The following is a 27,444-nucleotide window of genomic DNA, read 5'->3' on the forward strand; positions in this document are numbered from 1 at the left end:
AGTCACTGGAGGAGTGCAGTTTATGTGCAGCTGCTGCAGACAGACTGCAGACTCCGGGTATAGCCCTGCGGCATGGTCCGGATTAGACTCCGGATTAAAGAGCACATCACTTCACTGAGGGCCAGCACTTTGGCTGGATGCCCGTTCCATATCCCCTTGAATCTGTGTACATACCTAGCGGATACATATATATTATTCATAAGATTCATTTCTTTTATGGTAGACTAATACTGTGTCAGTGACATTATGATTATGTCGTATACATAATTTATATATTATTATTTTATTTAAAGCTTGTTTTTGGTTTGCGGTTGTCATAAATTTGGAATATTGGTGATTGTGTTCTTGGCCAGAGTACATTAGTTTCAATCTGAAATTAACTGTATCTGCTGCTGCTGCTCCATGGTTATGGTTCTCTTTTGCTTATACACACACTGGCACAAGTATGCTTTCACACACATGCGCACACACGTGCACATACACACACATGCGCATGTGCACACACACGCACGCACACACACGCTCAAACAGAAAATGCATGTGTGTGCACACCCACACAAAGATGCATTATGTGCATTTCTAAAGACACACCTCAGTCTGCTGTACCTTTGGGGAGGCGGAGTCAAACTGAACTGGGCCCACAATACGTTGGCTAAGCCTCCGATGCAGTATGAGAGCAGGCGACCCAGGACACAGGCAGGTCAAGCAAAATGGGTGTGTTCTCCATTTCACAAGCATGTAGGACTAGTGTCAGCTGCACTGCAAACTGCCATATTGTCTTGCATTAGAATGACATGCATGCAGCTGAGGGAAGTGAGTGGAGTCTAAGCAGCTCTCTCAAACATACAGGAACATGTCATCATACACACATAGTCCCACGCTGATATGTGAGATGCGTAAACGCAGACTTACAGGAGTGCTTCCCCTCAGAGACACACACAGGCTCCCTTCCACTGACAGGGTCTAGAGCTTTTGCACCGTCTGTTTGTGGATTCTTTTCCCTGAACAACCCCTCCCCCGCTTTGGTTCCTTTCAAAGCAGAATAAAAAGATAGATTCCTTTCAGAAGGTGTTGAAACTATGAGGCACATCTCCTCCCTCTCTTTCTCTCTCTCCCCCTCTCTCTTTCCCTCTCTCTCTCTCTCTCTCTCTCTCTCTCCCCTCGTATTGTCTCTAGCCGACAGCACTGCTGAGAATGGAGGAGGGGGTGGGTGGGGTCTGCCTGCATTCGACGGTGCTCCACCAGTGCCTGCGAGCATCTCTCCCCGCCCTCCCCCCGTTCTTTCATCAGAGAGGGATGAGGTAATCCCAGCCAGCCTTGTGAGGCATAGAGCTAGAGAGCGAGGGAGGGAGAGAGAGAGAGAGTGAGAGTGAGTGAGTGCAGAGGGAGAGGGAGGAAACACAGACCCTGGGCTGGGATGACAGAATCGGCAGCAGGTCCTGGAGCACGAGCAGCAGTCGGCCTCTCAGGGATGAGTCGGGGGTTTTAGGGGTGCCGGATCTTTCGGAGAGGAACGCGCTGATCGCCCCCTCCCCTCAGGGCGGTGCGGAGCCATGACGGAGCGATGTAGCCTGTGGAGCGCATTGTCTGCGGCCGCCTGCTGCTTCTACAGGGGCTCCTTCATGCAGGTGCAGGTGAGGGGGGGCGGGGGGCGGGGAGTCGGGCGCTGCCCTGTGTGAGTGTGTGTGTGTGTCTGTGTGTGTGAGTGTGAGTGTGTGTCTGTGTGAGTGTGTGTGTGTCTGCATGTGTGAGTGCATGTGTCTGTGTGTGTGTGTGTGTCTGTGCATCTGTGTGTATGTGTGTGTTCTGTGTGAGTGTGTGTCTGTGTGTCTCTGATGCAGTGTGTGGTGAGTGTGTGTTGTGAGAGAGTGTGTGTTGTGTCTGTGTATGTGTGAGTGTGACTGTGTGAGTGTGTGTGTCTGTCTGTGTGAGTGTGTGTGTGTGTGTGTGTCTGTGTGTCTGCATGTGTGAGTGCATGTGTCTGTGTGTGTGTGTGTCTGTGCATCTGTGTGTATGTGTGTCTCTGTGTGAGTGTGTGTCTGTGTGTCTCTGTGTGAGTGCATGTGTCTGTGTGTGTGAGTGTGTGTGTGTGAGAGAGTGTGTGTGTGTCTGTGTCTGTGTGTGAGTGTGTCTGTGTGTGTGTGTGTGTGTATGTGTGTGATAGTGTGTCTGTGAGTGTCTGTGTGTGTACATATGTGTGTGCATGTGCATGCATGTGTGTGCACATGTACAGTAAGTATATTTGTATGCATGAATGTGTTTTTGCACTTGTGAGTATGTGTGGGTGTGTGTGTGCACATGTAAGAGTGTGTGTGGTTCTGAATGAGTGAGCGTGTGTGTCTGTGTGTGTTTGTGATTTGCCTACATTAATATCGTGTAATGTGCATGTGTATTGTGTGATGGCTGCTGTTTTGTGTGTGTAATGCTTTTTAGTCTGACCTGTATTTACTAAGATCTCCAGATCAAGTTGTTATCTGCAGCAGGCTAATCTGATTAGCCATATTCTGTTACACTATTGGATCATAGCTGTTTTAGTACTGTACTGTGTTTTATAACAAGTCTCCAGGAGTGAAAACCCTGTCATTAGATCAAGTCTAAAAAACACACTGTTCTTGAAAGTACAGGTGCTTTATTTCTGTGGCTTGGTCCTGATCAAAGGGCTCCTGCCAGGTGTAACACTACACTCCACCATGGCCCTGCCTGAACACTGAGCGGCACCTTGCCCTGTTAAAGTCCAGCAGCTCATTAACCACACACACATACAGCTGAGCGGCAATATTCCTGTGATCTGCAGCTGAGAAAATAGGCTTTTGCGCTCTCTCAGTGACAGGTCATTGCTTTACAGCGGTAATGAGTGCAACTGATGCACATTCTGTGCTGTTTGCCTTTGTGAGCTGTCACTGACTGATGTGGATGTTGTCCCCTTCCTGGGTTTGTAAGTCCGCTACGCCAGCACTGGATCAGCCAGAACCCAGGGGTCCGCCATTTGGGGTTATTTGTGTGCGAATTTAGATCAAACAACCAAGGAAAGCACTGGGAGAGGCTGCAGCGTTGCCAGCGTGTGGAAGGTTTTTTTTCTGGTGTGAAACTTTGCAGCGAGAGATTAGCCATGTGTGAGAGAGTTCGGCGATGACCCATGCCCCAGACTGCCGCGGGGTTTTCATGGCTTGCACTGTGGCCTAGCCGACATTGTTTGTCCATTAAGACCAGGGATTTCCCCTATCTGTCTCTAACCGCGCCATTGTTGTGCACGTTGTTTAGGGGAGCGAATTAACCCGAAATCCTCCCATCTGCCCCTCTGCAGTTTCACTTTGATTGTTTGGGGGTCTTAATCCGCCCTTTATCTGCCTGCCAGCGTCCCACAATCCTCCTCCCCTGTCTCCCAGTAGCATATGTGGGCCTGCCAGCCTCTCTCCCGGCGTCCCATCGGACCTCTCCCCCGAGCCCGCCATGTCTCCCGTCTCCCAGAGTCTGAGGGCAGACTGGGTCAGTCCCCGTTCTGCACACATGTCTGCCTCAGGCTCAGCACAGCCCAGCTCTGTACCCGCGAACGCTGTGTGCAATCACAGTGATGGCCGTTCTCTCTTATTGGGTGAGGTGATCCTCACGACTTCCTTGGAAATGTGCGGGATGTAATCCACACTCGCGCGCGCGTTTCTCTGGGCTTTCCGCTGCAAATCCTCTTTGGTGTTGTCCCTTTCTCCGAGGTTTCCACACTTAACAATCTGCTTAACTCTGGTGAAAGAGGAAACCCTGCCTGTACAGCCAGTGTAACCCAATTACAGTTTTAATCATCTCTAACACTGATTATTTGAAAGCAAGTGCACTCTACTGTACATCTGAGCCAAAAGTCAGCTAACATACTGCTATTTTAGTTATAACAGGTTCAAGATGGTTGGTCAAGTTAATTTTCTGAACACATTGTGGAGTCAGGCTAGTAATTATTCTAGGATTTGTGGGGAAAATCTGTTGTCATTATAAAAGTGGTTTTCAATTAGCAGAACTATCTCTGGCTTATATTGTCTAAAATCAACACTCTTGCTATTTTAAATAGAGAGTATTGCCTTTGGCAGATAGTAATGGTGATAATATTGCTTAAAGTGAAGGATTTGGGCTCTTTGACAGAAGCTTGTCTGTGGTGTGGATGATCCGCTCCTCCACCCTCGCAGGCTGTATTACCTGACTATGCTATGATCTAAAAGAAGACGGACGGATCCCAGGTGAATCTGTGGCCGTTTCGGGTAGCCAAACAGTCGCGTCCTTCACAGGTGCAGAAAGGGCTGAGTACTGTGCATCTCTCCCTCTGCACGCAGCCGCTTTCGTGCGTCGTCTCCGTGAAGACGCGCTCCGGGCCGCAGGAGGCTTCGTTTCAGCTCTGGAGCAGAAGGATGTTGACATCATCTTTATTTTTAAACGTGGATGGTAATGTTTTGCATTAGAGAGGGAGACATGGTGGCGGAAGAGGATGAGAGGCCAGAGAAATGCCCTCTAAAATGGCACAGAATGGCGTCCATTAAGGCAGTGGCCATGTTCCCTGTGCATTACACTGTCCCCAGGCTGGATCTCTGAGACCAGCTCCACAGTGTCTGAGTGCAGGAGAGATAGTGATCTCTTGACCATTCAGGTCCCAACAGTTGAAGACTTTGAAATGTACATTTCAGAGAATTTCAGGCAGATCAAATACAGAAGTATAAGACCTTTTGTTAAGCCCAAGTGAATAATAGTTTCACTGATTGTCTTATTGTGGTGTTGGGCAGTGTCTACTGTACCTGAAGAATATTTTGGACTGCACACACAAGGGGATTGTAACTGGTGTAGGTGGACGGTCGCTGGACAGGACTATTTGGGCTACCCTGGCTCTCTGTGGTATGTGTTGACGGTTGTGCTGAGATAAGGTCAGTTTGGGGCAGGAAGGGTCCTGCTGTGTTCTCACTTCACCTCTGACCCTTCCTGACCTCAGAGTTCAAGAGGGTTCCTTCTCCTCATGTGAAAAGAGATCAAGGAGCAATTCAAGGAAGAAGTTAGATCAGGCTGTCGCTTTCCAAAGTCTGCATGCCTTTACGTTTCTGTTTCTGTGAGCCATCTTCAATTTTGTCACTAAATATTTCATATTCAGAGCTGAAGATGACAATAAATGTAATTGTTAAATAATTTTAGCCAAATATTGAAAAGATAGCTCAGCCAGGAGGATAAGATAGACATTCCATTTATTAAATTATTTATAGCGGTTATTTGAATAATCAATGTAAACATTTAAATCAAATTAAAACATGAATTAATTAGTAGATATCAGTGAATTAATGGGGATTCGTCAGTCAGATTGAATACAGTTTAAGGACTCATTAATGGTTGTATTTACTTAACATTAGATCAGTTTAAACTGATGTGAGAAACAATATTGCAGAATGAGAGCATATGCCCTTTTATACAGAAACATACATCTCCAAAGATCTCCCTCCAATAAGGAGGCCCTTGAAATGGCATCCTGGCTGGTTGGGGCCAGAGGTTGTAACTTAGTGAGCATTAGTTCTGGTTCACATTGGTCAGAAATAAAACAGCATGTTTTATGCAGCTTGCAGCAATAACATAAAACAGTGACATCATGTAGTGTGGTTGAATGAAAGAGGGTGACATCACTGTTGGTGTTTTAAGATCATTCCCATGAGCATTTCCTGAAATAACACAGAGCACCAGGACCAGTATTTCTCCTGGGAGATTAACTCAGTGTTTGTTTACTTGCTAACAAATTGTGTGGAGAGTGGAACTGCTGATAAGTCTTCTCACAGTTGCTGTCTAGTTAATTCAGTATTGTTTCAGGATTTTGAAAGCTAGACTTAATTTTATCTTCATGGTGATGGAGCCGGTTTAAAGGGGCGCGTCCCTGTCATGGGGCGACCCCCTTGCTCCTTAAAAGTGAGAGTTAAGACAGAGACAGCTGCGTCTGCACATATCCATGGTAACCAGCATACAGGGTCATCGGTCCTCTGTGATCACACTTGCAATGCCAGTCTGCAATTTTCCGTACCATAACTGTCCCCTGGGTACCCATGGTGGCTTGTGTGTTCCAGCCAGTCACGGTGCAGAACAGGCTGAGAGGGGAGGGGTTAATGTCTTTTCTTTCCTTCCTGCCTTCAAAGGGTTACTGTCAGCAGTGGCCCCGCCCTGCCAGGCAGCGTGGAGCTCTGCCAGTGCCCCAGCTGCACAATGCACAGCTCTGCATGAATGAAACTGATATCTCAGCTCTCTGATAGCATCTGCCCTGGCAGCCAATGGCGTGCAGCCATGCCGAAGGCTGAAAGCAGTGACATCACCGCCAGCCAATGGCATCGTGCTGCAGCCTTGACAGAGAGGAGGGAGGGAGGGAGGGTGGGAGGGTGGGTGGGAGGGAGAGAGAGGAGAGGAGAGGAGAGGAGAGGGAGGAGGAGAGCTGGAAACAGGACTAATGTATCTCCTCTGATGTAAATGGGACACAGGAACGGGACTTCAAACGCAGGGGCTTCAAAGGCGCAGCGCGAGCGGTCACCTGACGCCGTGGCCAGGTGTCTCACAGCGAGAGATCTGATAGGGAGAGCTCCGCCAGCCAGCCGGGATTCAGCCGGCCTGCTTCCTCCGTCTGTCTCATCTGAGAGCGCGAGATGGAGAGGAGCAGCCCGCTGGAGCTGCCCCTCTCTCATCTCTTCATATCTGCCAACAGCAGACACCGTTCAGAGACTGCGGTTCACACCGAATGTGTATTTGTGTGTTCCTCAGGACCTATTTTTCCAGATGTGTGTTTTTTTCTCCTTCTCTTCTCAGTGCTTCCATGGCACAGAACACAGAACTAGGCCTGAGTGCTGCTTGCTTTCATCCTTCTCAATCAGGCTTTGTGGCGTGCGTCTCTACCGCCGGCCGTCTGTGTTAAAGCAGCTGGCCGCATGCGTCGACTGTTTTCTTCTGTCTTCAGTGTGTAGCCAAGCGTGCGTCTGATCAATCCGTGTCCGCACCCGGCACGCGTGTGGGTGGGTGTGGACGTGCATGAATCACGGGGGGGTCGGCGTATTGATCAGACGTGGACGCACCTCTTCTCCGCCGGGGCTGCGTGCGTCTCGGCCGCTGAGTGCACCCTGTCAGCGCGTGGACATCGATCGCAGGGAGGCGGGGTGCGCCGCCTCGGTAATGTGACTGGATTGCAGCGGGATGGACAGAGTGACTGCCCGTGTCTGGCGGTCCGGGAGCACGAAGATCCATGCCCTGCTTCCCATCCGATTTCAGCGCCAGACCAATGAACGTCTCGCATTTCCCAGAATAAATCCTGTTTGGAGGACCCGGAGATGGGCCCAGTCACCAGGAGTGATAATGTAAGGGCCTAATGTTTATAAATGCAGGCTGGCTCTCAGAGAGGGAGAGAGAGAGAGTCTGGGAGTTTGGAGCATGCGTCTGTTTTTAAAAACAGAGAGCGTTAACCTTTGTTCGAATCCGTAATTGATGTCCTTTTTTAAGTGGTTGCAATAAAAGGATCCCACGGCCTTATATTTTATACTTTAACTGAAACTGTTCAGGAAAAAATGAGAAAAAAATACAATGAACAGCAGTCCGTGTGATTGGCCCTGCTGCATTTACACACCAAAACGGGCTCTGGTGGCAGAATGCTTTGTTTCAGTGTGCAGTTTCACACTGAAAATGCCTTCTCTGCTGCGCGCTGAGATTGCGATCGCCGCTCTGCGCTGTTGAGTTTTTAAGAGGAAAGGCTTTGACTCGGTGCGCATGTAACCGGCCCAAGTGACACATGAGACGCAGGAGTGGAGCGAACGGCAGCAGTCGTGCTAGTTATGGCCGCCGCGGTGCGCAGCATGTGGCTGTTTGTGCCGGTGGAGCCCCTGTGCTAATGGCGCCGCAGTGGGCTGCTGCGTGTGATAAAGGACCCGCCTGAGTAATCTCAGTTCTCTCCGCCGTGCGTCTCCATGTGCCACAGATTTCACCACGAAGACTGGTCTGTGTTTCAGAGCTGAGCCATCCAGTGGGTTCATACCTCGGCTCGGTGTGTCTCTGAGAGCGCACAATTAATCAACCACCGGCGTCTATTGATTAATCAATTCAGTGCGTCTGGAGCACAGCTCCAGCCTTCCTCCTGGGCCCCCCTGCCCTGGTGCGGCTGCCTCCTCGGAGGTGTGAATGGGGCAGTGTCTCTGTGTGCTGGTGCGCTGGCCCGGGAGAAGTCATTGCTCATTCATATACATTCACAGCTGTCACCGTGGAAACAAACTGTCCCGTCCTCTTGCTCCATGGTTGGCTGAAGATCAGTATTGATGTGCACTCTGGACCTGCAATCCATCAGAGTGGTGACCCTTGACCTCACCCCCCGCCTCAAATTGGCCATTAAAGGGGCATCCTTTCACACTGAGAGGGGGGAGGGGAAATCAGAGCTGAGATTCCTCATCTAGCTTGTGCTTTTCCATCACCACCATCTCCACCTGCTATCACTTTCTCACCTCACCCTCTCCCTTTTCTGCTTATCCCACCCTGTCCTTATGCCACTCAACCCACCTACTCTATATGCCACTAATCCTACCCTATCCATATCCCACTCATCCCACCCACTCCTTATCCCGCTCATCCCGCCCTATCCATATCTCACTAATCCCACTCCATCCATATCCCACTCATCCCACCTTATCCATATCTCACTCATCCCACCCCATCCACATCCCGCTCAACCCAGCCACTTCATCACTATCCATGCCCGATGCATTTCCAGCCCTATTCCAGGCTCCTGGGCCACACTTAGAATGAATCATTCATTTATTTGGCTGGCGCCCTTCCCCAGGGCAACTTAGAGCCCATTAGTAGATACAAGAGTGCAGTACAAACACAATTAAGAAAATGCAAGTACAGCAACATATTTCCCAGTCACTGCTGCAATTTAACTATCAACAACAGTCAATACAATACTAAGCATATTAGGGATTTCTGACCTAATTCAACTGTACTGTAAATTCAGTGACTTACAGACAGGTCTGGGTTTGAGTGAATCCAGTCTCATAGCTTTAAGTAACAGGAACAGGGCAGGGCTGAGTTAAGAGGAGCCAGCCTTAAAATGACCCAAAATCAATGTAAATATCATTCCAGTGGTTCACCTGTAAGTTGGACATGTAAATAGATGATACTCTATTATTAGCTTAGAAAAGCATTATGCTGAAGGACACACTGGCACAAGTCTGTTTTTGTGAACTATGTGCTTCCAAAATATTGGAATGCAACAACTTCCAAAGGAACCACATGGAACCACATTAAAAAACAAATCTATTTTATCGCCTAAAAAAAAAGGCATTGACATGTATTTGGGGTGAACTGTCCCTTTAAGAAGTGGAAGCAGGAAGCAGGGCGTGTTTGGATTCCTGTGCTGTTTACCGGCAGCGTGCCCTTCAGGTCTGTGACTCTGTTTCTCACCCTGAGTCCCCAGGCTGATCAGCAGTCAGTGGGGTGCTGAGGCTCTGTCACTGTGATGGAGCTCTGAGTCACAGCGCACTGCCGGTGACAGACAGGCAGCCAGCCAGCCAGCGACCGCGCGAGACTGGCGTCCGCTCTCGCCCTGCAGGGCACCCCGCGCTCCAGCGGGAATCTCCAAGAGGTGGGGGGAGGGTGGTCGACGGGGCGGGAGGGATTGGACGCCATCGAGCTCGTAGCTCTCTCCCCCCACCCCCAACCGCCGACCCCTCAGGCTGTGCTCGAGTAAATTAGAAATTCAGCCCACTCCCAACGTCCACCGGCTGGGGGGCGGGGGTTGCTATGGAAATGGCATCCTGAGGTGCGACCTGGTTGGTTGTGATGAGAGGGGTTGTTGCAGGAGCCCTTTGCAGGCTCCTGACCCAGCCCCAGCCTCTCTGCTGTCTGACCTCATTAATATTCATGACCTGTTTGACCCCTGGGGTGGGGAGAGGGAAGTAAACGTACCCCAAAGCAGGGTTTTCAGGGTGGTTATAAATTACATCTGACAGAAATGTTCTTGTGATGAACTTGTCATAATGCAAACTGGGCTCCTTCATTTTTAATGGGCCATAAGAGCTTCCAAACTCAGAAGTGACTTAAGTTGACCTACTTCTCAGCAACAGCAGCTTCTCTGGAGGACAGTGGACTGTGCCTGGGTGCTAGTGTGTGTGTGTATATGTGTGTGTGTGTGTGTATGCAACGACGTGTGTGGCTGGTGTAGTTAGTCAGACGGATTTGGAGTTGATACAGTGTATTACGTTCTCTAGAGGCATAGTGTTATCCTCTGTAGTTTTAAGGTTCATTCTCGAGACATCCGAGACTAAGGATCTTTGGGGGAGTTGGATAACAGTAGTTATCCATTCTTAAACAGTAGTTATCCATTCTTAAACAGTAGTTATCCATTCTTAAACTGTTTTTAAATATTCTTCTGCTGCAGAACTAGCCATCCCTCAGGACATAAAATATATGAAGTGGTTGATTTGTTTACAAGTAAATGATAATAAAAGACCTCAAAAAGATAAAATTTCTCATCTGCCGGTTTTTTTTTGTTCTATTCTTCACACAATTATTTTTGCTCTTTATCCTATCAGCTAATTGTGAAGGTTTCATCAGTTTGCAGCGCTAATGCTTTCTGTCTCGGCATAAGAAAATCAGCTGTCCGCTATTATTTGAGACGTCAGGCAAGCTGCATTTTAGCGAAGGGCTGCAGTACATCCTGATGCACTGGGCAAACCTGCAGCAGCAGTCCTACCTTTCTTCCTCGGCACTGCGTGTTCCTTGCTCTGGCCCCCTGGAGGCTGCGAGTGAGATGAGGGTGAGGCAGGAGTCAGACCCTGAGAGCTAACGCTGCTCCAGCTCTGTGTGGCGGCCGCGGGGCTCTGCTCTGATCTGTGCCCATGCTCCTCTCTGGAGCGCGAGCTTCCTCCAGGCTCCGTCAGCCCTGTTCACGCGGGCTGGAGAGTGCTGGGGACGAAGAGTGGACCCCCCCCCCAATCGCTGTAGTCAGGAACCATTAGACCTGAGCACGTCTCAGCTTCTCTCTGCGGGAGCCTCTGATGGTTTGGGGGGCTGGCTGTGTTTGAGAGCAGATGGAGGTGGATGTGGAGGATTGTGTGTTTTTGGGGTTGGATGGCAGCCCTCCTGTTCATTGCTCCCTCTGATTATTCCACTCCTGACAGTGATTGAGTGGTACAGTTCCACCCAGCGAGGAGACACACACACACACACACACACACACATGCAGACACACACATACTGTACACATAACACACACACACACACACACACACTCACGCCTGAACGCTGGATATTTATTATTTAAAGGCCTGATTAGCAGTGAAAATGGCAGGGTGATGTCAGAACTCCCTGCAGGTCTGTAGGCTGGGCGCACGCGACGGGCCAGCCACCGCGCAGCAGGCCGAGAGCTGTGAGATGATCCTGTGTGACATCACTCAGAACTGATATGCCAGGCGGGACCGAGGCACAGAGCAGCGGGGGCTTTCTGCTGAGGGCTCTGTCATTGTCTCACAGTAATGCCCGGGGGAGGGGGGGGGGAGAGACTGTGCCTCTAACTCCCGGAATATGCATGCTGCCCTGCTGCCGCTGGTGGTGGTGAGGCCCTGGCGCGGGGTGAGGGTGGGCGTGGGTGTGGAGTGGGGGAGGTTTGGGGTGGGTGGTGGGGGGGCGGGGGCGTGGGTGTGGAGTGGGGGAGGTGGGGGAGGAGCAGAGCTGGTGATGAAGGGCATCTGGGGGTTCAGGCCCAGACTAGATAGGGGGATCTGTGAGGCTTAGACACTAATCCAAGACACTAAACGAGGGGTGTCCTGCAGGTGGAAATAGGTTCCCAAAGGGGAACTACAGAAGTGGAATCCCCCCCGCATAGCCAAAGGGGAGGGGGCTTCTTCAGTTTGAGGCTATTGCTATGGCAACGGCAAGGGAATTAAATAATGCGAGGCAGTGTGGCTTGCATTTTGACACCTTTGGTAATTTCTTCATGGTAATCTGTATGTTTGTCTTTCATAAGAATTATATTGCAGTCACTCTTCTATAGCAGCTATTTCTGCTAATTGCCTTGCAGCAGTTTCATTGTGAGAACCACTAGAGTATATTAAATAAAAGGACAAATTAACTGTGTGACTGATTGATTTAATTGTTTTCTGTATGTATGTAGGGAGGTAGGTGGTCGGGTGAGGCTGGGGAAACTGAGGTCTTCAGAGAGAATCAGGTGCAGTTATGTCATTATTCATCCCTCTTAGTATCCGGTTCATTAATATTCATGGCCAAGCTGTGTGTTGTTGCCATTACCGTTTCCTCTGTGAGCCATGATGTCATGGTCCCTCATGGTCTCTCTCTCTCTCTCTCTTTCTTTCTCTCTCTCTCCCTCTGTCTCTCCCTCTCCCTCTCTCTCTCTCTCTCTCTCTCTCTCCCCCCCTCTCCCTCTCTCTCTGTCTGTGTAGAATGGAGCTCAAAGAGTGAACCACACAGACTGTTCTGCCCAGCAGTAGTGATTTACTGCTGAGGAACAGACTTCTGTTTATGAAATGGTTTATGACCGAGTGTGAGTTGCTTGTCGGAGTGTGCGAGGTTTAATTAATGCTTGTGAGAATGTATGTTTAAAATACATAATGGCATCTTAATTTAGTACTGTTGTGTTGGTTTCTTGCCCTGCAGAAAAGAAATACCCACGGGTCCATAAAGATAAATAGATGCGTTAATAGCTAGATTTCTGCCGTTGTAGAGTGTGAACGGTCTGTGGCATGGCCTGGGCTGGTGGAACTCTGAACACTCTCTTGTACATTGAGCTGGTGCCGGGCCAGCTCACACACCAGGAGGCATTACCATGGCAACCTCCCAAGGCTGCAGTCTTGTATAATGGAGGTGTGTGAATGGCTATCTCTCTTTATCTGTCTCTTCCCTCTCTCTCTCTCTCTCTCTCTCTCACACACACACACACACACACACACACACACTGTATCTGTATCTGTATCTCTCGCTCTTTCTCTCTCTCCCCACCAAAGCATCTTTAAGATGGGTGTAGGTTCTCAGTGAGGTTATTTATAGAAGTAAGTGGCACTCTGGTCAGTTTGGCCCTCTCTCTCAGTGCAAGTACACTGGATCATTGCTTACTCTCCACTGACCTCTTTATCATGCTCATTTTGACCCTTACCTTCCGAGTGACAGAGCAGGTTCCGCTCTGAGACAATGCAACAGCATGTGCGACTGCACGCAGCATGTATGTGAACACGAAAGATTCAAATTGGGATATGCAGTTATTATTAATATTACAATAACTGTTTGTAAGGGATCATTCCTGTGCACAGAGCTGCAGAGTATATGAGGTATTCACAAAACTGAATTCATTATCTGACTGCCCTGGGTTTTGTTTCATTTTCCCCCATGTGTGACAGATTTGGTGTTTTGAGAACTGCCTACATGCCGGTTTCCACGCTTAACTCTGATCTCCATGACGATAGAGAGATTTATCTGTTCATCTGTCGTGTCATACATATAAGGGAGGTCTGCAGTCATCTATTCAGTATTTCATGTGAAGGTTATCGGAAAACAAACCAGTATCGCTGTACCCTCTGCTGGCAATTTGTGTGCTTGAATTCCGCCACGGAAGTGGGGCTCAGTCTGGGCACGTCAGCCCTGCCCAGGTGTGGGGGAACAGGCATGAACGTCCTCCCGTGTGACCTACTCTGAGGAGCCAGGAGAACGCGATAGCTCCAGTCGCCGTCCGGACGTGGCTCTGTTACACGCGGCTGTCAGGCTACGCGCGCGTCGAACACGATCCGGGCAGCGGCGGCCGCCGCAGTATCATCCCCCATCCCCCCCGAGGAGCAGAGCGAGGCCCGGACTTAATCAATGTGCCCTTGCAGTGGAGAGGAGTGAGCGGTGCAGAGTGACCCGCGGCCCGGCCATTGATCCCCCTCCTCCCGCCCTGCTCACACGCTCTCTGGGAGCCAGACACCGGCCCGGCGGGGTCTCCTCACTCCTTAACCTCCCGCTCATAACCTGCTCATTTCCCACAAGGCCGTCCTCAGGTTCAGCCTTGGCCCCTGTTTCGAAAAATAGATTTGGCCTCGACCCAAATAAAACCCCACTGATCTTTATCTCAGACTGGCCCTTGTTCTTTTGCGCTGGTGCGCAGACGTATCGGGAACAGTGGTGTGCCGCTTCATATTGGGTTCCATATCAAAGGGTCTTGGTCTCAGATAAGGTCTTAGCCTTTGGCCTTTTGACCCTCTGTGTTGATGTCTCTAATGCTGTGAACTCCATTACTGCTACGTTCAATGAGGGATCTTCTCAAACCGCTGATTAGCTTTGAATCATCTGTTGCTTCTCTATGCCAAGAGCAAGGCCGACCAGGGCAGGACAGATGTCAGATAGTTCTCAGACTAATCGGTAGGATTTGTCTAAAAGCTGTACACAAATGTGGGTCCTTGGTTTATGTTGCTGTATAGGATTAGTGAGTAAAAGATGGCTGGTTACATTCAGGTCCTGAAGATACCTCACATACTGCATACTGATACATTCTAGTATCTTCTGCTTTTCTTATGTCTATCTTTCCTCTAAATTTCCACTCAGTAGGTGGTGATGCGGTAATAGGTAGTTAGCTTTTCATGGAATTAATGCCAGGTACATTTCAGTGTGAATAACATATTATGCTTATTGTTATAATTTTCTCTCTTTTGGTGTTCAATGACTTACAGTATACAGTAAGAATCATGCAATCTGAGCCGTTTTTAATATAAATTAAACTGTGAATGGCTTTAAAATGCAGTGGTGTGACATTAAGGAGCCTGCGCGTCTTACTCACGCATGTTTCATTGAATCCCTCAGTTCTCCAAGGAGAAGTACCTGCTGGACTCCCCACCTGAGAAGCTTCGGAAGGAGCTGGAGGAGGAGCTGAAGCTGAGCAGCAGTGACATACGCAGTCATGGCTGGTACCATGGCCACATCCCCAGAGAGGTCAGTTTCTGCTGTGTCCAATCACATAAATGTACACACACACTCACACACACAGAAACTGTGTGTGGAATCTTCAAGTCAACTGACAAATTTTTGGCCTGGTGATTATCTATCCTGCCAAACAACTACTGATTTTTTCACTTCTGTTGTACGGGCTGCTGGGTAGCTCACTCGGTAAATGCACTGCCTGCGGCAAGTGAGCGAGCACCGTGGTCTCAGATCGAATCTGGCCTGTGCCTGTGCCAGTGCCGACTGTGGCCGGCAGCCCCCAAAGGATGTATGGGTGGGATTCAGTCACCGTGAATGGCAGTGTTCACTGCTCGAGTTACCCCTGTTGGTGGCCTGTCCCCATCCGGGGTCTCTTGGCTTGCTGGCCAGACTGTCTTCACACCTGACTCCCAGGTAAAGGGAGGGTGGAAAACCAGCACATCACCAAAGATATCTGTGGCACATTATTAGATCTGAATTAAACAGGAATATATATCACTCTCTTAGGGCTATACAATTTCTATAAGATGTTGCATAATTAAAACAAATACTTTGTTTTTCAAAGGGCAATTGGAAAGGTACACATATCAATTTAAATCCTGTGAAATTTTAAGATTCGGTATCTTAACATATCACTATGTATCTCGTAGAGTTTCCAGTTTTTAAATTGTATATTTAGCATATTTAACATATTTAGACATTCATTTTCCATACCCATCATTCTTTCTGGTTAGGCGAGCAATCTGGGGAGATTACAAGGAGAATCAGCTAGCTAGCTGACAGAGGAAACCCAGGACAGGAAAATTACCTGCTTTATCTCTCCATATTATTACTGGATGAGCAGCTGATGTCACAGACATCACACAAGATAGTCACTTGCAGTGTAAAATGGCACTGCTATCACAAAATGTTCCTCCTTGCCATTACAAAATCTCACATGCTGTTATTACCCTGAAGCAGTGACTATAATAAAATGCATTCCCCTCTCTCTCTCTTCAGGAGGTAACTCCTGCAGTCTATGAAGCTTTCATTTGTCTAAATACTAAGTATGGTAGTGCCATAAATGGTTTTTTAATATGTATTTTTAGCCGTATTTTTGCTTTTCAGTACTAGCAGGAAAACTATGTTTGAGCTCCAAGGATCACCTTTCAACAATTCTGTAATGCCCCTGAAAAAGAAATATTGCTTCTTCAGTTTCTGTCAAAGTACAAACAAGTGGGATAATGAAGCCAGGGTTCCATTAATAAAATCAATAACAATGCAGAAGAAGTAGTCAATATTAATATGCATTAAGCAGATAGGCATATTATTATGTAAATGTTATTCTTTGTTCTGTTTTATTATTGCATGCATAATGTTATTATGTTATTTTTCGGAAGATGCTTGATGAAGTCAGCTCTGACCCTCTTGCCCTTGTATTAGTTCAGCCTTTTTGTCAGGATCAGCAGTACTGTTTTGAAACATTTTTCGCTTTTTACACAATGTGACTGCTCCAGTTTTTTTTAACGTTTCTTTTTTTTTTTTTACTTTTTACCCCTTTGAGCCTAAAACATGTGAGTATGTGAGCATTGACTGTACATTATTTAATATGAAAAGAAGTTTAAAAAAAAAACAGAAAAGTTTTACTGTAGGGTCCCTTTAATGATGCCCCCCCCCCCTTTTTTAGAATCTGCTTATGTTCCTTGCTTTTGTTTTTATTACACATATTTAAACTCATTAATCATTAGGCCCTGATTGTGATACTATTGGAAACACAGCTTTGTCATTTATACAGATATTTATCAATGATTAATAAGACCAATTATTCAGACTTGACTAACAAACACCAATGTAGGTTGTGTGATGCATAGGTTAGGCTACAGATTGTAGGCTAGCTAACTACATAGATTGGTCATAGCCATGCTCAGGAGCTCAGGTGGTTCTTTGAGTAATAACTGCCTAGCTACAGGAAACCTAACCGTAAGCATTTTTTAAGTGTGTGCATGCATTTGAGTTACTGTAATGGTGAAGCGTTCCTCCCTCACTTCTTATAAATCTTGGTCTGCTGTGGTGTGAGGTACTTTCACAACTGTAACAGCGAGAGTGCACAGGCAGGAAATCAAGTCAACAAACGATCGTACTTGAAATTCACCAGCTTAACCACGTAACTTACGTTTCACAGAGAAACATTGAATGCTTGATTGTTTCACCACTTCTCTAGATGGACTCCAGAGTAGTTCTTTCCTGTGTATAATTCCCCGTCACAGGTCTGTGCCTGGGCACACTTGCTATTCCTCCACCCCAGCATCAGGCCGAGAGACGGCCTGGGTCTCGTCCCGAGGCTCTGGTGGCTTCATCCCCCCCCCCCCCCCCCGTGAGGCTTCAGCTTCACATTAGTATAATGAATTCATGCTCCTTGCACAGAGGAGAGGGAACCCCTGGTCCTCCTCATTAAGACCCTGTTCTGTTCCCATGGCTGTGGGAAACAAGGCAGGCTCTTCTGATTTGCAGTAACAGCTCCTCCCACTGGTGAATAGAGGAACTTCAGACCAATACTTCATACTTCCAGACACATATTTTTGTGTTGTGCTAAGGGTTTACACATGGCTGTGAATTTTATACTCTGGTTGTGTTCAGATTTAGTATTGCTCACAAATATTTGGAAACTGGTTCTTTACCCTTGCTCTGATTTTGGTTCTTTAATCTGCAGGTGGTTTCTGAAATGGCTTTAATTCACTGCTGATCATTGTTAGCTGAAGGTTCAAAAGGCATTTAGAATCCACTAATGTTTCATTAGTTCCACTAATGCTCAGTAAGTGTTCTAGCCTTGCTGACTAGGTGAATTTACTGCAAGCTGACATTATGCCATGCTTCTAGTACGCTTTCAAACTAGCTAATGGTAGCAGCGGACAACGACCATTTTCTGTCCCCCTGTGGCCACCTGCTGCGGTGAGCTCAACCCACAAATGAGTCCCAGCATCGGAATTTCTGATGTTTTTCTCCCATCATGCGCAGCCCCAAATACATTTAGGAAATAGCCCCAGTGTGTGGTCTAAGCAGTACACCGAGCTGAACTGGTTAGCTGCCGAGTCAGAATAGCTTTTTTATGTGGTTCTTTGTTTCCCCAGAGGAAACAATGGCTTCTGGTTTTCAGCTCCTTCTCTGAAGGTGTTTATTGTATCGTAGTATACCTATGTGAATGCAGTGCTAAAAATGAAAAGCTATATTAAAATGAATAATGGATGGATGGAATTAGGATGGAATTGAATTTAATCCAGCATAATCCAGTTGGCATCATTCAGTAAAAATTTTCCCCTCATAACAACCTTCTCAAAATCTCAGCAACACTGTACTGTACTAATTATAAGATAGTTCAGTAGAAACGCTGTACATGTAAAAACATAAAATTGATTAGCCATAGCGCTTTATCTTGTAATGGTCATCTGCAAGACTCCTGGTTGATTTTAAATGGTGATTTGATCTTCTGAAAGAGTACAATGAAATAGTATTTATTTCAGGTTGTTTCTGGGTCAGCTGTGTCACTGTAAGCCTTTTCCTAGTGCACTGTTCTGTCAGTTCATCTTTGTCTTTTTTGATTTTTGCATTTGACGTTTTTTCTCTAACTAAACTGCTTTGGGATGCACGGCCATATTCTGTTAAACATGCTAAAGCTCAGAGCAAACTGATCTAATTATAGCTCCATGAGCTTAAATACCAGCTTCTGTGTTGTCACTGGTTTAAAATAAGATTTGGTTTAGTTTACCTTGGCCTCAGTCCACAGTTCCCTTTTTATAACTGCTACCATCTCACAAAATGCCTTGAGTACACTTATCTATACTTATATATGTGAATTTATCTATTAGTTAATACATAGATTCACATACAGATTCTTTGAAATGTATGTGGACACCCGATCTCAGTTGCGTGGTCTTTTTCCACACAGCTATGCAGCAACAGTGAATACATTAATAACTGAGTTGGTACTGTACTTGCTGACTGATGCAGTTATTCAGAGTCAGTTGTGTAAGTGTGTAACTCATTTTAAAAACATTTTGTTGTGCTGGGAGATGAGCGAATGGTACAGAGGGGATTGAACTCTGGATTTACACTGTAAACCCCTTTACTGGGCTCTGTACAATGGAAAACGCTTCTCCAGTGGTATCTAAAGGAAGCAGTAGTTCTGTGCAGTTATCAGCAGTCGCTCAGGCAGAGAGCAGATGTTGGTTGGAGCAGGTGACTGAATGTTTGCGGAACGTGTGAGGCGCGCGGCCTGACCGCCTGACCCTGTCGCTGGTTCGCAGGTGTCGGAGACGCTGGTGCTGCGGAACGGGGACTTCCTGGTCCGCGACTCGCTCACCAGCGCGGGCGACTACGTGCTGACCAGCCGCTGGACCCACGAGGTGCTGCACTTCAAGATCAGCAAGGTGCTGGTGAAGTCCACCGAGTCGCGGGTGCAGTACGTGCTGGAGCGCGAGAGCTTCGACTCGGTCCCCGCCCTCGTCCGCTTCTACGTGAGCAACCGGCGGCCGGTCTCGCAGCAGAGCGGCGCTCAGATCTACTGCCCCATCAACCGCACCCTCCCCCTGCGCTACCTGGAGGCCACCTTCGCCCTGGCCAACGGCAGGCACGGCCTCGTCCACTCGCCGACCTGTCACAGAGGGGCTTACATCAAGAGGCGGAGCGTCACCATGACGGACGGGCTGACCACGGAGAAGATGATGCCTCACAGGTGAGCCGCACGGCCAGATGAGCTCCCGGCCCTCGGCTGCGGCTGCGAGGCGCAAGCTGATGTCGTTACAGAGGGCTCAGGCTGGGCCCAGCAGAGTCCCCAAAGCCCACAGCAATACATTCTGTTGTGAGGCGCTGCTGCATTAGTGCATTGCTTAACAAAAAAAATCATTCTTGCCTTCCCTGGCTGAGAAGGTTTCTGGTGTGAAGGGTGTGTTTCAGGTGTGAATGAGTGCATTTCTAATTCTGATTTAATTTGCCATACTGAGTGCCAAAAATAAATGCACTCCTTGCATTCTTATCATCAGTCTTTTTAACACTATGAAAGTGCTGAGCCCACAGCCAATTTGAAGGGAGGTATTTCCCATGTTAATGCAAGCTGAACACGCTGCACTCCACAGTACTGCCGTTTCCAGCTATGCAAAATGGAGCCGGGATCACGCACAGCCGATTTAGCAAGGGCCTCGTGTGAAGGTTCTCTGAGTTCCAGGATGGGCCTGAGAGCACAGGGAGTGCGAGTGTCTGAGAGCGTTATGGGTGCTTCTTGTTCACATAGGGAGTCTTGTGTGCTCAGTGACGTGGAGGTGAGCGGAGCAGCAGAGTCACTGCCGTGGACAGGTCTGGAGGTGGACCTGGGGCACAGGTGCTGTGAGCCTGCTTGGGTCTGGCACATCAGTGTTGTGAAAAGCACGGGTCCCTCACCTACAGGCCTTCTGCTGATTCACTGAGACGTGATAGTCCAGCATGGATCACTGTGTCACTGTTCCCCTGACTGCACACTGCTCTCTACCCAAAGCATGCCTGTGTGCACACCTCAAGACCCCCCTCCCCTCCCCACAAAATTCCCCTTATAGTCACCTGGAAGTAAATTGCACTTTTGGTAGGGTTGAGTGGTTTGTAACAGCTGAAATACAATTATTCAATAGGGCAGTCACAATTGTTACATTTTTGTTTTTTTATAATAATAAAAAAATAATCTTTTTTTGTTGTTGTTAGAATTGATTTATTCAAGGGTATTAGAGTAGTATGAGTGTAGTGAAGCAGCAGTGAAGAATGCAGAGTATATTGTGCTCTTGTTGACTGATGTATGTGTGGTGTGTTCACAGCCCTTCCACTGTTCACCACAAGGAGGCGATGAGGAACTGTGCCCTCAGCATGGATCAGATTCAGGAGTTTCGCTGCCCCCTGTCTCCAGTAGGAGAGACTCCTCTCTCTCCAGCATATAGCTCCAGTGAGTCACTTATCTACACGCTTCACACAAACATGCAGTTCGGCATTACCTAAATATATTTACCACAACTGAAACCCTCTCGACTGTCTTTCATCCCTTCCTTCAGACAGAATTATGCATGTTGTGATTGAGTACACAAGCACCTATTTTAAGTTGACTTGTACGAGTTAAATAAATATTTTTATATGTAAAATGAAAGATGCTGGATCTAACAAGTTATCATTATGTGTTTGTGTACCTGTCTGTGTGTGTGTGCGTGTGTGTGTCTGTGTGTGCGTGTGTGCGCGTGTGCATGTGTGTGTGTGTGTGTATATGCGTGTGTGTGTGTATGTGTGTATATGCGTGCGTGTGTTTGTGTGTTCAGTCACTCGGCATCGCAGCCCTTCAGGGGGGCGGGTGTTGAGTGTGATCCCCTCCTCTCCAGTCCTCCGGCGCTCCAGCGAGCCGCAGCTCAGTCCCTCGTCCAATAACAACGTGCCCTTCTCCGAACTGAACCCCAGCGCCCGCTCCACCCCCGCGCACGGCTACCCTGAGGGGGCCGGGGGCAGCTACTGCGAGCTGGGCCCCAACCCCGCCCCGGCCCCGGCCACGCCCGCCAAGAGCTACGTGGAGCGCCTTCGCGCGGAGGAGGGGCGGGGCGCGCCCCCGGGCAGGGAGGACGGCGGGGAGGTTTTCGTGGCCCCCCTGGTGGAGACCGCCTCCTCCTTCCGGCCCGGAACGTACCAGTCCCCGCTCATGCCCGCGGAGAACAAGCCCCTGGAGATGAGCATCCTGAAGAGGGTGAAGGAGCTGCTGGCTGAAGTGGACGCTAAGACCGCCGCCAAGCACATGACCAAGGCTGACTGCACGGTAAGGCCCCGAGCTGGAAGCAGCCCCCCGGAAGCTCCGCATCGCATTACCAGCGCAGACGCACGTGCTCACACACACACACACACACACACACACACGCGTGCACCTCCTGTAATCCTTGCCAAAGACAATCTGCTCTAACAAGATTGTCGAATCTGTTCTGTGGCGAAAACAGTTTCGCTGATTCAATACCGATCGACCCTCGCCCGGACATCCGAGGCCTATTAGCTTACAGCGGCTGACATTAACAAGGCTGTGTTGCGTATTGTTGGAGCGTGAACCGTGTTGGGCTGGAGCGGCAGCCCATCGCAGAACCTCCTGGAAAACAACGGCACGCACCTCTGCTGGCCCAGATATTTAAGCTACAGCGGCTGCGCTGCAGGTACGAGGGGATTTCACAGAGCCGCTGCAAAGCGTAGCGCCGATCGCTCCAAATGAGGCCTCTGTGCGTTTCTGCTTTTATTGATGGGGCATTGTGGGGCCACCCCTGACCTCCGCCGGGTCGCGGAGGAGCGGCGCTCTGATGGATGCCGCCACGTGACGGTGGCGGTAACTCTCGGGTGTCAGAGCGGCAGCTGCATCGCACAGCTCCACTCAATTAACTCCCGAAGCGGAGGCGGCCGGCGCGGGCGGCTGCAGCTAATGCCGCAGATGACACGCCGTACACGCCAGTATTTATTGCCATAATTATTTGACAGAGCGCAAATTAAAAGCCAATTAACCGGTCTTCGCGGTGACCGCCGGAGAAAAACGGCTCAACCTGTCCTCCCCGTGTGGTCCGCAGGTTGCTAGGATACTGGGTGTTACCAAGGAGATGCAGAGGATGATGGGAGTTGGCTCTGGGCTGGAGCTGCTGACTCTGCCGCACGGACACCAGCTCCGTCTGGACCTGCTGGAAAGGTGAGTGGTGGGGGATGCAGCATTAATCCAGCACAGCACTCTCTCCCTGCAGCACACTGCTCTCCTCTCCGATGAAGGGAATTGTATGCACTGTATTACTCATGTATAAGAATACGTACTTTTGCTGTAATGTTGATGATTAGTGTCAGGTTACACCCGCCATGATGTCACCTGCCCCAAGTCAGCCAGTGTCAGAAAGTCCCTTGTGATGTCACCTGGGCCCAGCCGTAACACTCCGCCCCCTTGGCTCCGCCTCCAGGTTTTACACCATGTCCATCATGATGGCCGTGGACCTGCTGGGCTGTACAGGCAGCACAGAGGAGAGGGCCGCCCTGCTGCACAAGACCATCCAGCTGGCGGCCGAACTCAAGAGCAACCTCGGCAACATGTTTGGATTCGCCGCCGTCATGAGGGCTCTGGAGCTGCCGCAGGTAGGCCCCGCCTCCTGAGGGAATGCTGGGAGAATGGAGAGGGTGCAGGGGTGGTGGTCATAGTAACGTACAGAGCCGGTAATAAGCGACTGGTGTGCTTCTTCTCTCTCACAGATCTCTCGGCTGGAGCAGACCTGGATGACGCTGCGTCAGAGACACACGGAGGGTGCCATCTTGTACGAGAAGAAGCTGAAGCCCTTCATGAAGACCATGAACGACGGACAAGGTGGCGCATTGTCTTTTGTCCTGCGATGAGTCACATTTGAGGAAGACTCACTGCATTCAGGCTGTTCTGTGTACAAAATGGAAGCTCTCATCCGTCTCCCCGTCTATGTTTCTCGATCTCTTTCTCTGTCACAGAGAGCTGTGTGCTGTCAAACACGTCCTTCCCACATGTGGTGCCACTGCTGTCGCTGCTGGAGAGGGGTGTGGCCATTGGCGAGGCGGTGGAGCCATGGGAGAGTATGGAGTCGGGGGTTGACGTGGTGATGAGTCACCTGGAGGCGGCACGTACCATTGCACACCACGGGGGGATCTACCGCACCAATGCAGAGACCAAGCTACAGGGTAAGGGGGTGGGGGGTTATGATAATAACTAACTTCATTTATAATGCACCTTTCATCTATGGCTGCAAAACAAAGTGCTTTACAGAAACAAAGTAATATAATATAAACAGAAATAATCCCCCCCCAAAAAAGTAAAATACAGTAAATCAATAAAACTGCATAAGCACAAAAATATAGCTAAAAAGAAATAAAACAAAAATATAAACAAAACAAAGCTCAATGAAAGACCTTAAAAAAGTATGTTTTCAGTTGTGATTTAAAGACTGAGACTGGTTATTGCTGACATCATTATTTTAAAGCAGAAAACCTTTAAAGAATACTTTCAGAACATCATTGTCATCAATTCAGTTAACTTTAATCACAATAATAGCAATCATGAGTTATCTGTATTAAGGCACAAACTGGTAAATGGATTAGTCTGGAGTTACCCTGCAAACCACGCAATGACTGCGTGTGTAAAAGGCAGAGGCGGCAGCCATTTCCCCCTAGGCGGCTGTGTCCCGCAGATCCAGAGAAGAGTTTTTACACACGATCCGAGCAATTGCAATGTTCACGACAAAGATGGAGCATACAACTTCTAACAAAGTTATGGAGCATGCTTCTCAACAATGGAGTGGCAGAATGAATATGCGTGCCGCCTGGGGAAGGGCTGGGGGGTGGAGGGGTTACGAACAACGTGCAGCGCTGGATGGAGGAGCAGCATGGAGTAGAGGGAGGCTGTTTAAGTAGACCGCCCTGTTAGTGAATGTACTGTGATAGGCTAACATCACTCAGCTGAGCCATCAGCTGATTCGGCCGGAGCGCTTGACTCTCGTGACCTGCCAGAACTACGCGATGCTCTATTTTCAGAACAATTCAATTTAACATTGTTATATTTTAAAAACTCATTCAGAATAATTACATAATTTGAAAGAAAAATTATCTAAATCAACTTAAGGCAATAAACATGGTGTGAAATAGAGGATAAATGAATGGCTGGATCGATGTAAAGCCACTGTTGAGAAAGGAAACTAATGTACGCACTGCAATGTAATGTCAGTGCTGTTAAAATGCAAGAGGGCTGGGCGGCCATGTTTCCACACTCAGCGCGGTCCTGTGTCCCTGCAGACTTCCAGGAGAGGGAGGAGGTGCTGGAGCTCTTCCACACCGAGTTCCAGATGCGTCTGCTGTGGGGCAGCCGGGGAGCAGAGGGGAGCCAGGCCGAGCGCTACGAGAAGTTCGACAAGGTTCTGACGGCCCTGTCCAACAAGCTGGAGCCCCCCATCCGGCAGAGCGAACTATAGCGCCCGCCCCCGTCCTGCGCGGGTGGGACGAGCGAGAGAGAACGGGGCAGCGGCGTTCAGAAAACGCACGCAGCGCTGAGAAAGGAGAGAGCAGCTTTGGACTGGTAATAGGCACTAGGGGCGGGGCTTAACAGACCCTCTCGCCTAGCGGCCGCCCTGCCAGGAGGAGGAGCCGGGAGAGGAGGTGCCGCGTGACTCCAGAGGAACCTGAATGGAGGAGGTCCTTTACCTGCCCTGCAGAAAGAGCCCGGGAGGAGTGTAAATATTTCTGCCATCAAGCGTCTTTCAGATCCATCCGCCGATCACTCGGCCTGCAGCCCCTGATTAGCCACGCCCTCCCTGTTTCCTCCACTTACCTGCGCACTCCTGCGGTGTCGCTGCCCCCCCCCCCCCCCCAGTTTCACCTGCTGCTATGTCAAGCACTTCTGAAACAATCAATAGAACTCACGGCTGCAGAATCATCATCTCAGCTTGAACGGAGAGACGGCGCTGCTCTGTCCCAGGAGCGCACGGGCACGGGCACAGGCCACGTTCACCATGCTCCTCCGCCCACGACAGTGCCAGGGAAGGTCAGCCCGCGGTCCGAGCCGTGCCGCGCCCTGCCGCTTAACCACATCTCTCACACAGAGACTGGAAAACGTTTGAATGTATGTTGCCAAACCAATGCCACAGGACGGCGCGTGTTTCCTGCACATGCTCCGTCATCGTCCTCACTCTCTCGGCTCCAGAGCGTGGCGATTGTCTTGTCCCCTCGAGCCTTGCGGGGACCCCGCTTCACAGACGCTCCGCATTCGCTCGCCCCCTCATCCTCAGGTCTCCCAGCTTGTTTCCCGCAGTATTCCACTTCTCACACATTTCTGTCCAAATGAACAAGCCTCAGCCCAGATCTGTTCTTTTCAGCCCGGCCCTGTCCCAGTTTCCCACTGTATAAACAGCATGGAAGAACAGGGAATTGCACAACCGAATGTTGCTGGTGTCGTGATTCCTCAGATCACCCTGCCGCCAACACGTTTCCTCATGACTGCAAGAGAAGCTACTGCTAGCATGATAATGAGCACTCTAGCTTGCGTGTAAATGACTGTACAGTTTAAAGTATTTAATTTGTTCCGTTGCAATCCCATTTGCAAGCACATTTGTTTTTTGGACGTCGTCCAATCCTCACTAAATTCCAACCCCAAGAGCTGTTGTTTTTTTTGTGTGAGATTTTGCTGTTGCCGTGGTGTCCAGGTTAATATGATTCTTGCTGAAATTGTGTAAGTGTTTTTCTTTTTTTCCCCCCAGGCTGAATTGAGATGAGTTGAATTGATCTGTGAATGAGTTTTTTTGTGTGTAGTTTGTTTTTGGGACTGGTCATGCAGTTAGCCTACAGAAATGACAGGGCATGCATTTCACACTGCACATTTGCTTTCCCAGACAGTGGTGGTCACTGACCCAGTGATTGGTGCATAATACAGACTGTTCACTTGTGGCGAAAATGCCGGTGGTAAATGGTTTATTAAAACATCAGTGGTTTATTCCTGCGGTGAAGCGGGGGAGCATTTTTAGAATGGTGGGTACAATGTCTGGCTACAGTGTCACTCACTCTTCACCACTCAAAACAATATTCTCCTCTCAAAGGTTTTGTCTCTGTTTCCCTGATCTTAATGTGAATGTGCATATTGAAACATGACTGTTTTAGCGGTTGATATTTTAAGGATTTTTAAAACAAAGATATTAACACATACCGTATATGCTTTATCACCAAACATCCATTTTATACACCATTGCTAAGATCCATTCCAGCTGCATGGGTATCCAGTCCTACAGGTTTGCACAGGTGAGCCTGTACCCACAATGCCCCTGTCTGTGAAACTCAGGAGTTCAGCTGAGACAAAGACTGCATTTTCTTGCTACGAATGCAACAGGACCAACAGTTTTTACCAACAGTTCTTGTCACCTTTTATCCACAATTTCAAGAAATGATTTCAGCCAAATTGTCTTTAGCAGTCCCTATTTCCTGATTTACTTCTGGAATTGAAAAGCCATGTTCACAAATGTGGAGCTTTTTATAAAAAGATCAGTCCAAAATTTCAGGAATTCAGTTTATTATTTCTGTCGAGTAATTTGTTTGAAAAAAAACAAATATGTGACATGGATCTTCTTCGCTTTAATTTCAACTGTGCTGGGGTGTCTCTCGTTTTTACTGTTGGTTGTTAGTCTGGACTGGTTGTGGCCTGGCTGCAGTTGTAGCAATAGAACATGATAACAGCACAGGCTTCTGTATCGCCAGCCTCTGCAAGCAGCTCTGTCTCTCCCTGATGGATTTCATTATGTAACTGGGCATTATGGGAGAACTCCTCCGTCACTGTCTGACTGTCTCAGCTGGATGTCCAACACACCCTCACGTGTCTGACGTTTGCTCACAGCCCTTTTAGTATGTGTCCATGCAGCGACAGAGACCGACAAGACTGGTCTCTGGGAGTGTTTTAAAGCAAAGATTGCTGGTCTAGAAGAGGATGATATTCTTAGCTTCACTTTTTGTTGTACAGAATTCTGAGTGCTTATTTCCTGT

The 27,444-nt window shown here is 48.7% G+C and overlaps 1 protein-coding gene across 11 annotated transcripts in view; it reads left to right on the forward strand.

Moving 5' to 3' along the window:
- Window positions 1-26,996, forward strand: part of sh2d3ca (SH2 domain containing 3Ca) — a 39,390-nt gene extending 12,394 nt beyond the window's left edge. For 3 of the 11 annotated variants that reach the window (XM_064307086.1, XM_064307089.1, XM_064307090.1), the window contains 11 exons: window positions 12,137-12,190; window positions 14,809-14,937; window positions 19,206-19,633; window positions 20,189-20,275; window positions 20,739-20,863; window positions 21,228-21,712; window positions 22,497-22,612; window positions 22,872-23,043; window positions 23,158-23,269; window positions 23,404-23,610; window positions 24,718-26,996. In XM_064307086.1, the coding sequence (XP_064163156.1) occupies window positions 12,137-12,190; window positions 14,809-14,937; window positions 19,206-19,633; window positions 20,189-20,275; window positions 20,739-20,863; window positions 21,228-21,712; window positions 22,497-22,612; window positions 22,872-23,043; window positions 23,158-23,269; window positions 23,404-23,610; window positions 24,718-24,893 (2,091 nt within the window). In that variant the 3' untranslated portion in view covers window positions 24,894-26,996. Of the gene's footprint in view, window positions 1-1,539; window positions 1,635-12,136; window positions 12,191-14,808; window positions 14,938-19,205; window positions 19,634-20,188; window positions 20,276-20,738; window positions 20,864-21,227; window positions 21,713-22,496; window positions 22,613-22,871; window positions 23,044-23,157; window positions 23,270-23,403; window positions 23,611-24,717 lie in introns of those variants that run through there. The other 8 variants (XM_064307087.1, XM_064307091.1, XM_064307094.1 and 5 more) reach the window with 6 other exon arrangements.
- The last annotated feature ends 448 nt before the right edge of the window (window positions 26,997-27,444 follow it).

This window comes from Anguilla rostrata, chromosome 14, assembly GCF_018555375.3.
Source record: "Anguilla rostrata isolate EN2019 chromosome 14, ASM1855537v3, whole genome shotgun sequence".
NCBI lineage: Eukaryota > Metazoa > Chordata > Actinopteri > Anguilliformes > Anguillidae > Anguilla > Anguilla rostrata.